We start from the raw sequence: 16,459 nt of genomic DNA, 5'->3' as shown, positions 1-16,459 counted from the left end.
AAAAAAAAAAAAAAAAAAAAAGGTTAGTTCGATTTGGTTTTAGTAGATTTTTTTTATGTTTGAATTGGAATAAAAATACAATGAGATTGCTACTTTTTTATTCCCTAAAATTAGTACGAACAGTTTTCTCTTGTAAACTGTACAAATTCAGGGCGTATATAGGGTCATCAACCTCCATATAATAACAACCAGCCTTATAGCGCTTCTATAGCGTCTTACAAATTGCCCAAAAAAAAAACGGAATAGTTTATTTTGCGGAATACTACTGTTATAAGAATTAGAAGTTCATAGTAATAGAGTAAATTAAATTTGTTTTTATTAAATTGTAGTATATTTTTTAAGAATTATTTCAATAACTAAAAGCAACATAATTATGTTTTTTTTTTAATAGTGATAAAATCCAATACGTCACATTTGAATAAATTGTCCCGTGATATAAAATAATTAGCGGCCAGTGACTTTACACCGCTTTTAGCCGAATAGAATAAAAAAACAACAAAAAAGTAAACAGCCTGTGTTCTTCCAGACTATCCTCTACATCTATGCCAAATTTCATCGAGATCCGTTCAGCCGTTTAGGCACTCTCTAACAAACATCCATCCATCTAAACTTTCGCATTTATTTTAGTAAGACTAGCTGTTCCCGTGCGACTTCATTCGCATGAAATTATGATAATTGTTTTATTGATTACATTTGTCAAATTCAATTGCCAATTTTAAAATGACATGACATGATGACAAAGTATAGCAATTTTACTTCCTTGATATTGGCAGCAACTTATGGTCTCTTTCCCACATTAGGGTTTTTATCCAAAATATTTACCCCCTAAGTTAATGACGTGAAAATATATAGCCTAAAGCATGACGTAAGTGTAGGGTTTTTTATTAAAAAGAGAATTATTCAAAAATATGCTGTAATTGCTGACATCTTAGGCAACAAAGTAGTGTGTGTTTACGCTTTATTATAATAGTATAGAGTATGCAAAATTTCGTATACAGAATGCAAATGTATCTGACATATGTCATGTATAACATGAATTTAAATATCCGCGTATTATCAAGGTTATGTTAATTCTGAATGTAACACGCTTCGCTGAGAATGAAACAAAATCTTACTAATATTATAAATGCGAAAGTTTAGATGAATGTTTGTTAGAGTTTGTAGCCTAAACTGCTGAACGGATCTCGATGACATTTGGCATAGATGTAGAGGGTATTCTGGAACGCATAGGCTACTTATTTTTGTTTTTTTGAATTCCTCGCTGACGGAGCCGCGGGCGATAGTTAGTTATACATATAGTGTTTAGGAATTAGTCCGCTTATCTTTGACTGAACTATCGCACACTGTTTAGTCGCTTTGATTCCTATAAGCTTATACGAAGGTGCATTACTTGATTTTTAGTTCTGCAACTAAACAGTCGAGTTGTCGAAACAATTGACAATCGCAACAGCTGTACAATAGTTTAATCAAAGGTGTACGCGAGCTCTTATCACTGTTGAATTACTAACGTGTATCTAAATAAAAATTATCCACTTGCCCTTATCCCTTACGGAGGGTCGGCACAGTATGTGCTCCATACATCTCTATCAGCTCATATCTGAATCCACTCCTTTCTTAAGCATATCCTCTTTCACTCAATCCATCCATACGTTCTTCGGTCTTCCTCTGCCTTTGTAGCCATCCATCAATCATAAGACTTTCTGATTATTTTTATTTAGTTTAAATAAATAAAAATGTTTGTAAATATAATATTCCACTGTAGATATGTAGGGTCCGTGAATACAGTGTTATTTTTTAAAACATTACTACTCATAGCATATCAAAACATATTTAAAATGAAATAAAACACAGCAACACAAATTCATTCAGAGATTTTTTATTTCAAAACTACGAGCACAATAAGGTATGACGTCATATTTTTTTATCGAATACTAAAGCAAACATACATGTTGAATTTTATAACATCCCAGTATTGCCAGTATTGTAATTTTCCGCACAATGTTCAAATAACAAGAGTTACGTGTTCAAAGGAAACGCTTGTTACCTGCTTGTTACCTCATGTTGAAGGTAATAATTAAATGGGTAATTAAAAACATGAATGCATTGAATATATTGTAGCTAACAATATGCAATAATTTGTTTCTGATGATCAAAATTACTCAAAAGTTAACAAAAGGGCAAACTTTATACCACATTAGCTTTCGCCCACTCGGTCCGCGTGGAATTAAAAAAAAAACATTAGTGAATATATGTTCTTCCAGACTATGCTCTACAATGCCAAATTTCATCGCGATCCGTTCAGTTTAGTCTACAAATTCTAACAAATATCCGTCCATTTCGCATTTATAATAAAAGTAAGATTATTTGAAAAATTAAAAATACATATGTTTTAGAAAAAGCCTAAATTTATAGTTGTATAGCTTTTACCTGCAACTTTGTCCGGGCAGAATTAAAAAAGACAGTACCTCAGATATCAATAAAATTTGGCATAGATGTAGTGTGGAAGAACAAATAGGCGCAACTTCCTTTTGTTTTTTTTTTTAATTCCACGAGTACGGAGTTGCGGGCAAAAGCTAGTATAATAAAATTATAGTAAGAGTCATTAATTAAAATGACATTTGAACGAATGTGATACGAGTCTCGGAAATTCTTTCATTATGATTTTTTTAATTATGTTGAAATATCGCACAGGCTGTAACCACGCTCCGTAAAGTTTATTAAAAAAAATGTTTTAATTGAAAGTTTCCAGACATGTAAAACGCCTTTTTTAACCTGTTTTTTAAATATTTACCATACCTACAATAGACTTTTTAAATCTACGTAATTTTATTTCTCGTTATTCCTAAATCTGGCTAATTAGTATTTTTTAAATTAACGCCATCTATTTTTACAAATATTAAACAAAGATACTCGTGATTCCCTCATTTTTTTCAAAATAATTTGTTACTGTAAACTACTAATTGTTTTAATTACATTTTCATTTTAAAATATTGTTGATCTTACTAATATTATAAATGCGAAAGTTTAGTTGGATGTTTGTTTGAGTTTTTGGCATAGATGTAGAGAATAGTTTGTAAGAATGAATTGGCTACTTAGTTTTTTTTAATACCAGACAGATGGTTGTGTCGCGGGCGATAGATAAGTTATATTTTACCTTTCAATATTTATTTCTAAACACAATTGTATTTTCTCTAAGGCATTCTGAACTTTGCTTCTTCAACTTCGTCAAGAACATTTACTTCTAAAGTGCACTCAAGTTTCTAACATTATTATTAGTGAAGTGCTAAGTGAAATGTGATAGAAAGTGACTTAACACAACTATGTATGTGTGTTAGTTCAGCCGGATTACAACATGGGACTTCACAAACGTGAAAGTAAGTAGCACATTTTTAATTAACGGACAAATGTTGAAATATTTATATTAACAACGTCTATACGTTATTCATAATAAGTACAGAAGTAAATATCGCACAGAGTCCCCATAAGGGCTCATCCCAGAAATGTTTTAAAACTTTTTTCGACAAACTGGTCTCGAAGCAATGTGGGATTGCGGTCGCCAATTAACCGAATTCTCAATTATTATATTAGTAATTTTAATGATAAAGATATAATACATGTTAATAAGAAAAAAGTTAATAAAGAGATTATTAAAATTTTGAATTATAAATAATATATTATAGTTACTACGTGGTAAAATTGTGGATGGCACAACTACTCAAAACTTCTGAATTGTAACTGTATCATTTTTTTTCTTGTGCTATTTTTCTTTTACTCAAATAAATAAAAAAGCATCCTTAGTGTTCATGTTTCAGAATTCGGCCGTAAATTGATTTTAAACTGTAATTTTGAATCTGTTTGAAATCTATATAATCTAAATTTAATCGATCCCAACGTAATTATAATTAAAAAACCACATCGATAATTTAGAGAGCGATCGATCCATTTTTGTACTTAAAACGAAGTAGTTAAATAAATACTGATATTTATATTCGATTAGAAATCGAATATTCGCTAAACCACAAACTAGTAGACAATTCGCGCGACGTATTCATTGTATTGAACACTTCAATATTATCCTCGTGAACGAAGGGGCTTACTAAGTCATATATTCTGACTGTAACGTTTCAAAACTATTCGCTATACGTTATGTATAAGACATTGATTAATGTACTGTTAACCGTGAGATTACACTGCCGTAAAATTCATGTAAGCACTAGCTTTGAAACAAAATATTTTAAAATCAGTATTATAAAGATAATTATTAGGTAAAAAAAAAGACAAAAATATCATCTGAATTAACAAAAATAGAGGAATTTAGAACCTTTAAAACATCTCAGTTTATTTACCTATACTAATATCATAAAGAGGAAAGATTTGTATTTTTGAATTTTCGTACGTATAGAAATAACTCAAAAACTACTGGAACTATTTCAAAAATTCTTTCACCATTAAAAAGCAACTTTATCTGCGAGTAACAAAGGCTATCTTTTTTGTTATTTTCTTAGTTTCAAGCGGGCGATTTTTTAATCTTATCTTACTAATATTATAAATGCGAAAGTTTAGATGGATGTTTGTTAGAGTTTGTAGCCTAAACGGCTGAACGAATCTCGATGAAATTTGGCATAAACGTAAAGGATAGTCTGGCAGAACACATAGGCTTCTCACTTTTGTTTTTTTAATCCCACGCGGACGGAGTCGCGGGCGAAAGCTAGTATAGAATAGGACAAGAATATTTTCGCACATGTCTGTAGTGTACATCCGTTTAGTAAAACAAAAGAATCTGATTGCAGACAGTAATACTAATATTATAGATGCGAAAGTTTAGATGGATGGATGGATAGATGGATGTTTGTTAGAGTTTGTAGCCTAAACGGCTGAACAGATTTCGATGAAATTTGGTACAGATGTAGAGGATAGTCTGGAAGAACACATAGGCTACTCACTTTTGTTTTTTTAATCCCACGCGGACAGAGTCTCGGGCGAAAGCTAGTACAGAATAAAACAAAAATATTTTCGCACATGTCTGCAGTGTAAAACTCCGTTTATTCAAACAAAAGAATCTGAATGCAGACAGTAACGAGAAACAAACAGTAACTTGCACTTTCGTCATAGTTTTCTTTATTTGTAAGTCATTTGTTACAAGTAGGTAATGTAGTCTGCTCAAGTCTTGTGCACGCATATGTACTTGCAATTGAAATTACGTCTAACTTGGCTTGAAAACGATTCAATTATTAGTCACTAGTACACTCGAAAACAATATACAATCGTTGACACCAATCGGAAAATTATTTTAAAGGTGTGTGCACACTTTTGACTGATCGCACAACTGTTATGCGATTGTCGATTGTTTCGCAGCCAATTCAATTGTTTTAGCACAACTAAAATTGAGTAGTGTGCGCACATCCATAGCTCATTACAGGAATCAAAGCTAGACTAAACTATTATGCGATAGTTTATTTTCAGTAGTTCTAACTACTTTCAAAGCAATGTATCATGTTTTTAGATAGATTTGCAATCTTTATATCAGCTAAAGCACCAAATTAAGAATCCATAAGAAAGAAATGTCTAATATTTTTACCGTTATTCCAATGTTATACTGAGTAACTTTGTACCTTTATGATATAATGTTACAATGATCGATGGAGACGAGCGAAGTCAGGGGGCGGCGCTAGTAGCGTACGTGCCGCGACTAGAGAGCTCCGACGGACAGAAGGTCGCGAGAAAATCAATAGTCGCGCTCCCAGGGTTGTCACAACTTAAAAATAACATGTCTTCTTGATTACATTTTATAAAAGCCTATCCTTGTGCAACCCTATATGTATGTTAATATCTTATTTTTCAATAACATTGTAATCTTTTATAAATAATACTTAAGGCATGTCCCACCACTGGCTAATATAGGCTCAGATAGCTTAAAAATGACGTCACTGTCAGATAAGCATCACATATTTTACACGTTGGATTGATATCACACAGAAAATTTGGTGGGACAAGCCCTTAGCTTAGTAGAATATGTATAAAACAAAATGACTACCAAAAGATAAGCTGGAATTATATTTAAGGAATTTGCATCATATTGAGTAACATTTTTCTTCAACTAGGTTTATTAAAATTTTGTATGTAGTAGCCCTACCATCAAGTGGTAAAGCATCAACTTAAAGTTGACAAAGCCCCTTATTAGGTTTCCCCAAACTACATCGTTTAGGAATTGCCTCAAAGAAACCATTTATAGTTTTTATATGTGATCCCTTATACATCATTTTCCTACCGTAGTCCCTTTTGACAGTCACATTTTTTTTTATACGAGAGGTGGCAGCGGGAACAGGTGATCAACGCCCAAGGACAGGCAATACCAGAAGTATAAACGTTGCTGCCCTTTAATAAGGTGATACGCTTCCTATTTGAAAGCCGTCATACACAATAAATAGCTCCTATGCGAATTGTTGTAACTCAAAAAATTATATTTTTTGTGAGAGCAATTTTAGTGTACGGCACTTGAAGAGAAACGATATTACGTTAAAATATTTATAATTCTAATTTAAATTTAAGAGTTTGTATAGAAGAAAAAGTAATTTGTTTAAACATGTTTTTTCACCTTATACATACAAAATGCACGTTTTTTAAACGTTCACAAGATATTTCCTGACTAGAATTGGCTTTTAACGTTAACAACGACTTAACTTTGCACATTCAAGAGATTAGTGAGCCTGAGGCGATGGGCCCTCTGTGCAACTTTTAAAGGTTATTTGCATAATTGTCGTGTTGGCTTCAATTATTTTTATAGCTCGGTGTTTTGTTAATGAGCAGCTTATCGATCAGGATTTGTTCGCAATTATAGGGAATTGTACTGTTTGAATCTTTACTATTTACCTGTTTTCACACGCGAGGTGTAAAACGTTCTATTGGTGATGTATTTTTGTTTTAATATGTATGTATGTTTAGCGACAAACTTCATCTCAGTTTTTTCAATTCACATAGTTATTAGCAGTCGTAGATTTAATAATACACCTTAGTGTAAAAATCCCTGTAAAGTGTGTCCCTTAGTGAACAGAAAGAACCGAAAAGTACCTTTGTAAACCTAAGAATGTAGTGACCCTAATTTCCACTAATATGATGCAAATGTCAATGTTTTAATTGCATATTAATGTTAAGAAATGCATTTAAAATAACAATGTAAATAAAAGTAATAATCCAAGACATGCAATTTCAGGTTCATAGTGCACGGTCAACGTTCCATACATTTCATACATACAAGTAGAACTTTCAATGTCGTGCGTTTCAAACGCAAAGCGTTTTGCATGTCCACTTTATGTTTTTTTACATAAATTGCTAACATATTGATTAAGAAAGGGTAGAAGGGTCAGAAATTTAATTTAAAAACAAATGATGGGTATTGTATTTGATTAAAATTAACTATACCTGAAGAATATCCATATTTCTTGCTTATAATTTTTTTCAACAAAAGCAATTGTAAAATCCTTGACTCTCATTGGACCGCAACTAATTTCTTTTTTTCTTTGCACACAGCAACTGCGTAGTGTCAACGATTATTTCACACTTAATTAAAACAAAAATATCCAGCCAGCGTGAAATAAACAAGGCCAAATGAGTAGACCGTCTCCTCTGTTTTTTTTTGCTCTTTGGACACGTTACTTGTTTGACGTGAATTTATTCGATTTTGAAAAGTGCATGTGCTATTTTTAATGTTTGTTATGTTCTTATAACTTTAGTGGTGTGAAATTTAATTTTCTTCTAGTCAATACCGAAACAAATGTACATTTACGTGCTGTATTTAGAACATACGGTATGTAATAGTGTCTATCCAATCGCTACCTCTCCGGTTATTGCTCCTTAAATGTTATTACCACTACGTGTATCCTTTTAGATTTGGCAATATTACTTTCTCTAGTGTCTATAGTTTTTAAACTTCAGATAAACAAAATTTCAGTGTACACTTTGTAAATTAAAATACTTGATAGTAATTTACTCCCAAAAATCCTTACATTACTTTAATAGTTACGCAAACAAAGACCAAAAATTTTAAAAAGAAACATATTTGACAACCCTAAGCCCGTCTTCCATACAGGAAACATTGTCGTAACGCCGTGGACATAACCGTTACGGGACTAGGGTTGTTAGCGATGTTACAGATTGCGCGACAACTTTGTGTGGTCCATCTCGGTCCAGCTTACCTGCTTTTATGGTATTTTAAAATCATACTCACGTAATCTATAAACCCATGTAGTGCGAATGAGATTTTCTATACATTTAGTAGCTTCTTGTTTACTTTAATTTAGAGCGATCTTTAACGAAAAAGTTAAAGATAGAAACTGATACCAGCGCAGATAAAATAGAAATATTTTAAGAATTTATGCGTTCAAGCGAAAAGAGTGCAATTTTTCTATAATTTTTCGATTTCGGCTTTGGATTGCAACGAAATCTCTTGTTGTAACACATTAACACGATATAACAGTAACATTTTAAGAGGTACAGTAAACATTGAACATACGACGTAGGGTTGTAAAATAAACGTGCAGTACACAATCTAGCCGCATTCCCGGTAACCCGACTCCCTAACGAGTTAAGCTTCCGTTTATGTCCGTAACAATGTTACAAGATATTTTACACAATGTAAGCAGAAAACGAGAAAGATTTTTTAATCTCATGACATACTGATGGATAACATCTTTAAAACTGTGGTTAAACCTCTAGCACCTAAATAGAATCAATTACTATTTACTATATTGTCTCCTAACAACTTGATGTCGTTTATATTTATTTTGTGTGCATGTCATAAAAGTACTAACGCACCAGCAGTAGCAGTAAGAGCGGGCGCACGCCTTTGACTGAACGATCGCACAACATTTGTGCGATCGTCGATTGTTTCACAGCCAATCCAACTGTTTGGTTGCACAAACTAAAAATCAAAGCGAGACTAAACAGTTGAGTGATAGTTATTGAGTATTTAATTTGGTATACCCATTAAAAATATTCGATTTTAAGAAATATACTCAAAGTACATAAAGGTATTCACCAGTAATATGCTGCAGATGTGGTATGTGTACGGCTTCCGTGTCGGCTTACGAAGCCCGACAAGTGCAGACGTCTGGCGACATAGCTTCCGATCACGGTTGCCAACCTCTGTCTCAGTTCATATTATAATCACCCTCTTTGGACACGTTTTGAGACCCGTGATACATTAACATACTTCTATTGAAAAAAACAGTTTAAATAATTAAGCAATAAAACTGAATCAATGTAAGATTATTTTTTTTAAATAAGCTAATTATGAATTGATGGTAAAAAGATAAGTCATGTCATTTTAACATAAATAGGTCTTGTGAAAAATTTTATTTTTGTCTTACTACCATTTCCGTAGGAGCCGTCGTCCGACACTTACCCATTTCGTCTTTATAAGAAACGAAAGTTTGCACTTTATAAATTTGACATTTCCTTTGTTGCAGAGAATGGTCTACTCTCCTACGAGAATCCTAACTACCACTTGGACCCCTCGCGCCTCGACAGCGCCATCTATAGTGACCTCTACGACATGCATGACGACAAAAGCATGGCTGACGTCTACGACAACTACCTTGATAACAGAAGGTAAGTCATTAGTACGGAGTTCAAAAACAGATGGCGCATATAGCACGCTATCGTTAGACCGGTTTTCACTAGTGCGACCGCGCAACGTTTACCTGGATCTAGCTTTTACGTCAATAAGCAAAGTATAGCCTGATCAATTTATGTTACCCCGACAATTATCTAATGGCATTTTTATGGCATTGAAACGGGGACGCTATTACAACTAGATATCAGATATTTTTGACGCAATTTACAAAAGTTTGTCGTGCTAGAGTCGCGCGGTAACTCGCCTGGTGGAAAAGCGGCTTAAGTCAATACACAACTGATGTTATCCCACATCCAGTCGCACTCAATCACAGCACGGATACAGTCCAATTCGAAATGGATTTCCGATTTGCTTCCACTCCGATTGCTTGTTTGATGAACTTGCTATGTCCTACTAAACATGAATTACTAAAACTACTAGCTTATATTATTTTTTACATCAAATTAAATATGTGGCTTTAGAGCGGGCGCACATATTTTACTAAACTATCTGTTGTGCGATTGTCGATTATTTCGCTGCCAATTCAACTGTTTAGTTGCACAACTAAAAATCGAGTAGTGTGCGTATCTCCACATAAACTCATCACAATCAAAGCGAGACTAACCAGTTTTGCGATAGTTTATTCAAAGGTGTAAACGCGCTTTTACATTAATAATTTGCTTTACAAAGATGCTGCAAAATGCATTAATTAATAACACAGTACAAAATATAAAAATTAAACATCCCACAATTACAAAAAGACCTAACAAAAAAAAGAGTAAAGTATTGCATCATTTATAATTAGAATTAACTGAATTACGTAACCATATTGCAACATGATTTAATTCCTACTTCATACAATAATTTTAAAACCATCCTTTAATCGCAAAGCAACAAGAAACACTATTACCATAAGCAGTTCAACCTCAAAAACGTAATAAAAAAGCAAATAATTACCAAGATGAGACAAAAAGTTAAGACGTAAATCCGTAGCTCTTTAGTACAGTAAAGTCACCGTCTGCACTCTGAAGTGAATACTAACGAACTATAAATATATAGAATGAAAGAAAATAAAACATTTGTCTATAAATAAAGTATAGATTATTTCTATTTCAAATTCATACTTTTCCAAGACTAATTTCAATTCGTCCATCATCTTCTTCGTCGCTTGAGTCTTTACATACTCGTGATTATCTATACTATTCTAATAAAGCGTAAACACACACTACTTTGTTGCCTAAGATATCAGCGATTACAGCATATTTTTGAATAATTCTTTTAATGAAAAGCCCTACACTTACGTCACGCTTTAGGCTATATATTTTCACGACATTAAACTTAGGGTGTAAATATTTTGGATAAAAACCCTAATGTGGGAAAAAGACCATAAGTTGCCAACATCAAGGAAGCAAGATTGCCAAGTTTTGTCACGTCATGTCATTTTGACATTGACATGACTAGGTCTGGTCTTCAATTAGTCCATCTCTGGTCCATCATACTTCATACTTATATTATAAATGCGAAAGTTTAGATGGATATTTGTTAAAGTTTGTAGCCTAAACTGCGAAAAGAATTTCGATTAAATTTGGTATAGATGTAGAGGATAGTCAGGAAAAACACAGAAGCTCCTAACTTATGTTTTTTTAATACGTCACGGGCGATAGCTAGTTCATTATAAACGTCATAGTTTTTGTTCCATTTTAAAACAACGTAACAAAAGGAATTACAAAGAACGCGCTTTTGTAAGCCGATAGTCTTTTGTCCTACAGAATGGCTAGACTTGCCTAGTGCTTAGGCTGTCACTATAACAGACAATAAGTCCTTCAAAAGTTGAAGTAGTAACATATCTAGGTATACTGTCTATCCCTTCAATGGCCCAAAAGTCCCTTAAGTATAAGGGACCTTTAGGCTATCGGCGATTAGAGAGGTCCTGATCGTGCATCAAAATGGTCTCGGGAAGACGGTGCTATATCGTGGTCCTATATTGCTACCCTGTGGTATATCAGGCAACATCCTGTATTGTGTGGTAAAGTGCCGAGGGTTCAGGTGACTTCCACGGAGATCCCAGAACTCAATTGCGAATCCATCAAAGGGGTTTTAGTGGATTTCCCCTCGACACCAAAAAAAGGTGTACCGCATTTATTGTTGGTCATAAAATTTGCAAGTAAGAATAACTAGTTTTGTAACAAACATTTACTGCAACCAGTAGTTTTTACGTACAAAACTAGATGGCGCCACCTGTATTTTAAAACACGATGTTGTATCACATGCGCCTTATGTTAAGTCATTTCAAGTACATTACGCAAATGAGAGAAGTAAAGGGAAAACAGTTACTGTCTTCTCCACTTTAGTTCCTACAACGCGATTCTGAATATATTAGCTTGCTGTCTTGTGACTAATTTTATTCAGAATAGCACAGTAGTGTAGTTAAATTAGGTTGCTTGCGGATAGTGACGGCCTAATTTAGCAGGTAACCGCTTGCTGTTCTGTGACGGTTACCCGATATCTGAACATTTTTTGTAACTGCGTGTGGTACCCAACCCGGGGTCCGCGCGCAGACCAGCCTCATTGGTATATAACCAATAAACGACTTTTTGCCGCCTTGTTGCTGTGTTTTCTTTGGCTGTTTCGGCTCAAGATACCCCTGCTCTTCTTATAGTTTTACCTTTCTGGTTTACTTATCATTCTTATTATATGCTTAATTTTGTATAATATATTATGTATCCGGTTATATGTAACCCTAGACTCTGTGGCGACATATATGTGACCTAGGTATGTGCTAGATATAGCTCAGAGCCTCGTCACGGGAGCGGCGACCTGTGCACTGCGCAGTCGTAATGCATTGATCGCTACTGCAAGCTTCCGCCTTGGGCCACGAAACTTCCGTTTTATACAATAAGTGCTAACTAACTCTTGCACGTTTAAAGTCAATGTTGTTCTACATTAGTATTTCTTTCTTTGCTTTCATCTACCTCTTTTTCGAGGGTCGACATGTTAATGTACTTTTCCATACATATCTATCATAATTGAAATCACTTCTTTCTCTAGCTTATTCTCTCGCACACGATCTATCCATTCTAAAAGAAGGACGTTTGAAAAGCTTTTTCTATAAGAAAATAGTTCTTTTGTAAGTCGATAATGTTTTTAAAAAATATTAGCTCTAACGCTCCACGTATTTAATGGCCCGCCGCCGCAGCGCAGAGAACAACATCCGGCGACCAACATAATAATGCTTAGCGTATGGTACAAGTTATAAAATTATAGCGGGAAGCAATATATTTTCAGATACGTTAGTTACTAAATATAGTACACAACTTTTGTGTATTCTCTTAGATTGTGTTAGTCGAAAATATATAGAGTATAATTAAGGGCAAAGTGTTGATAATAATTATTTAAGATAAAATGATGACGTATGATTTTGAACATGAATTTGTATCGGCTTATTCGATATCTAAACGTATAGAAATATAATGTCATAAACTGCATACATCCAGTTTGCCCGCTAGTCGCTCCGCTTGTAACTTATACCAATAGTTACTTCAGTTTAATGCAGTAGGTGAGTTATTGCATTCCCGGAGCGAGGCTTCGTAGCAGAAGCGTAGGTGAAGATGGGAGATAGCTTTGTGCCATTTCACAAACGAACACAACTATTTCTTATCAACAAAGTTACTCGACTTTAATTCTGGTTTTTGAAATTGACATTTTTAAATAGTAGGTTAGTTAAATTTTTTTTAGAAGACAACTCGTTATTGAATAATTCTGATTGTAATTTTAGTTCCATCATGCGTTGGTTTATCTCGTTATCTCATTCCATATTTTCATTTAATTCTGCATCAATTACTTTTCTCTTCCAATCTCTCAGAGTTAAGATTTAACCAAAGCTCGTTAAACGACTTTCATTTTCCTTAATCTACATAGTATAGGACCCAATACAGGATCGGTTAAATTTCTCTGTAAAAGCGACTTTCACGGAACAAGACCTTTCGCATTTTCGATTTGAAATATGAGCTGTGTTAGGATTTATATATCAAATGTCCACTGAAACACTATCTAGTCAAAGAACTATTCAGTACATTTCAGTCAGGTGAACGTCCTGATAATTAGTGAATTAAAAATCTTTAAAGCAACGTAACTCTCTGTAATTATCGTTCATTTGACGCCCACCGTAGACCGGCAGTACTCGAGCCGCTTTGCACCCTTAATGCCTCGTTAGTGCGCTTTTCATTTGCAATATTGAAATACTATGGTTTCATTTAATTAGTGTGAACTATTTTACTTTCATACTCTTCAGGTGTTACCCATACGTTCTATATTCATACATTATTTATATACGTATGTCTATCTCTTAGGATTTTTTTCAATATAGGTGGACCGGCAATAGAATGGGCCGGCACGCCCGATGCAATACCACGACCACACAGAAAACAGGCGTAAAATGGAAGCAATGCCGTGTTTCGTCTGACGAGTGTGATGCCGGAGGCCTAATTTAAGTCACTTTCTCTTCACCACCCTTTTCTTATAAGGAGAGGATAGGAACGGGAAGTGGATTTAACGGTAGAGGAGATGCATAGGAAGGGGAAATATCCTCTTTATGTGCGTCTCCTCTTCTGTCGGATAACGGTAGGCAACGAATCTGCAATTGCGGATGTCTATGGGCGGTCGCTTCGCCATTTTGCCGTTCGTTCCGGCCATTCAAGTGGCCGCTTGCTCGTTTGCCACCTTATGTTATAAAAAAAAATATATAGGTTTTTACTCTTCAAGATTTTATATGATGAAAAATTTGTGTTCATAGAATTAGATAAACAATAGCTCACTCTATAAGAGCGGGCGCACACCGTTGACTAAACTATCGCACATTGTTGTGCGATTGTCGATCGTTTCGCAGCCCATTCAACTGTTTAGTTGCACAACTAAAAATCGCGTGTGCGCTCCATATAAGATCGTAGGAATCGAAGCGAGACTTGACGAGAAACAGTTGTTTGATAGTTTAGTTTCAGGTATGCTCTAACAAGACAAAAGTTGCCAAAATTTACAAAAACACGTTTATTCTAAAGACCTTTGACATTTACACTATATTGTTAATTTAGATTGACCTTCAAAGATGTGACTAATTACGTAAATGTCACTGAATGATATCACTTTTGTTGGGTTTTAAATAGACAATGTCAATAAATGATGAACAAGCCTTCAACATCATTTTTTTAAAGTATTTCTCTCTGTCTCTCTATCCGGATCGTTTCCTCATTTCTGAGGGTCTATATATTTTCACGCCATTAAACTTAGGGGGTAAATATTTTGGATAAAAACCCTAATGTGGGAAAGAGACCATAAGTTGTTGCCAACATGAAGGAAGCAAGGTTGCCATGCTTTGTCATCATGTCATGTCATTTTGACATTTGTAATTTGACAGATGTAAACAATAAAATAAAATTTTCATAATTTATGCGGCTGAAGTCGCACGGGAACAGCTAGTTTAGAATAATAACTAAGACTCAAAACTAAAATACACCACACATAGATGCAGATGTTCAAATTGTAAACAAAATTTACTTCTACGAGTATATTTGTAAAGCAAAAATGGAACTATATTTGATAGATGCATGTTTATAACTGTATTATACCGGGAGTAGTAAAAGATGCTTTGTCAAAATAGGGTTTTCTTTTATTCGAGTGTCTCCAGGCTGAAATCTGAGATCGTGTTACTGCGACAGGGTACCATGTACTTTTTCTTTCACAAAAGTACACCATTTGTTTGTCTGGCAGCGGAAGCTATTTGTATACGACACAAGTAACGAGAGAGTAGCGTTTTATAAAACCATAATCTCTTCACTTTTTAAACGTATGAATAGAAATGTGTTTTATGTCGTATCGTGATTACGTAGTGTATACATTACCTTATTTTTTACGCTGCGTAATTACGCCTGATTCTTGTGAATAAAACATCTCTACTCTCTATAAAAGCTTGAAATAAAAAAATTAAACGCCTGAATATTTGTATTTTAAAGGTAAAATTAGAATTACCTTAGAAAAATAATGTATTACCTTGATATAATTGGTTCAATTTCCGCCGCGCATTCTTGTTACTTGGGCCAACGTAAACACGGACTTTACAGGAATTTCCAGCTGAAATAAAAGTCGAGATCGTCACGTAGCCTCCCTGTCCCCTACCCTTCTTCGGCGCCTGACTTATTGTTTCTATTATATTCCTTGCTTTACGTAACTCTGAAGGTGAGGAAGGTACAAAATGTATTTTGATCAAGAACACGCTCTTTTAATACAGATATTTCCTTAGTTTTCTTATTGTATAGAAAGAGTTTATTTATATGAAATAAGTCAACTTTTAAAGAGGTACCAAACAATGTTAATATCAAGGATATTTCATTGTTTTTTAAACTAGTTATTGTAATAACTCATAACTTGTATATTATTATATTGATAGAAAAAAGGTCAAATCGGCAACTGTAAAAATAAAGTATTGTCTACAGGTTAACTAGCTTTAACCCGTGACGTCATTCGTGTTAAATTCAAAAAATCTAGTTATAATATTTATAACCTATGTTACTAAGTGATAATGTAACTTGACAATGCTTAAACATTCTTTTAAAATTGGTACAGTTAGTTCGTCGTTATTGTGGTCTATAAGTTAATAATTTAACTTTTGAAGTTTGCCTCTTTATTGGAATAAATATCTGCTTCAAGAACATGCTTGCCTTTTTTTTCTTGCTGGGAAAATGCCTTTACGCATCGGTACGTGGAACTCGCCGGCAAAAAGAGAAGGCGTGGCCGGAATACCCACTAAAAACCCAGCGGTGTTCCTCCTGTTCGCCGATGGCTAGGTCACGGGAACAC

At 34.2% G+C, this 16,459-nt stretch overlaps 1 protein-coding gene across 2 annotated transcripts in view; it reads left to right on the top strand.

Annotated features, from left to right (window-relative positions):
* The window catches only part of LOC106108300, a 53,435-nt gene that overhangs the window by 21,597 nt on the left and 15,379 nt on the right, over window positions 1-16,459 (top strand). The window contains exons 2-3 of one of the 2 annotated variants that reach the window (XM_013289435.1): window positions 3,197-3,374; window positions 9,465-9,606. In XM_013289435.1, the coding sequence (XP_013144889.1) occupies window positions 3,353-3,374; window positions 9,465-9,606 (164 nt within the window). In that variant the 5' untranslated portion in view covers window positions 3,197-3,352. The remainder of the gene's footprint in view (window positions 1-3,196; window positions 3,375-9,464; window positions 9,607-16,459) is intronic. The other variant, XM_013289434.1, reaches the window with a different exon arrangement.

Source organism: Papilio polytes, unplaced genomic scaffold (assembly GCF_000836215.1).
Source record: "Papilio polytes unplaced genomic scaffold, Ppol_1.0 DF821733.1, whole genome shotgun sequence".
Lineage (NCBI taxonomy): Eukaryota > Metazoa > Arthropoda > Insecta > Lepidoptera > Papilionidae > Papilio > Papilio polytes.
Note: the sequence above shows the minus strand (reverse complement) of the source record. Positions and strands in the feature narration are given on the sequence as shown.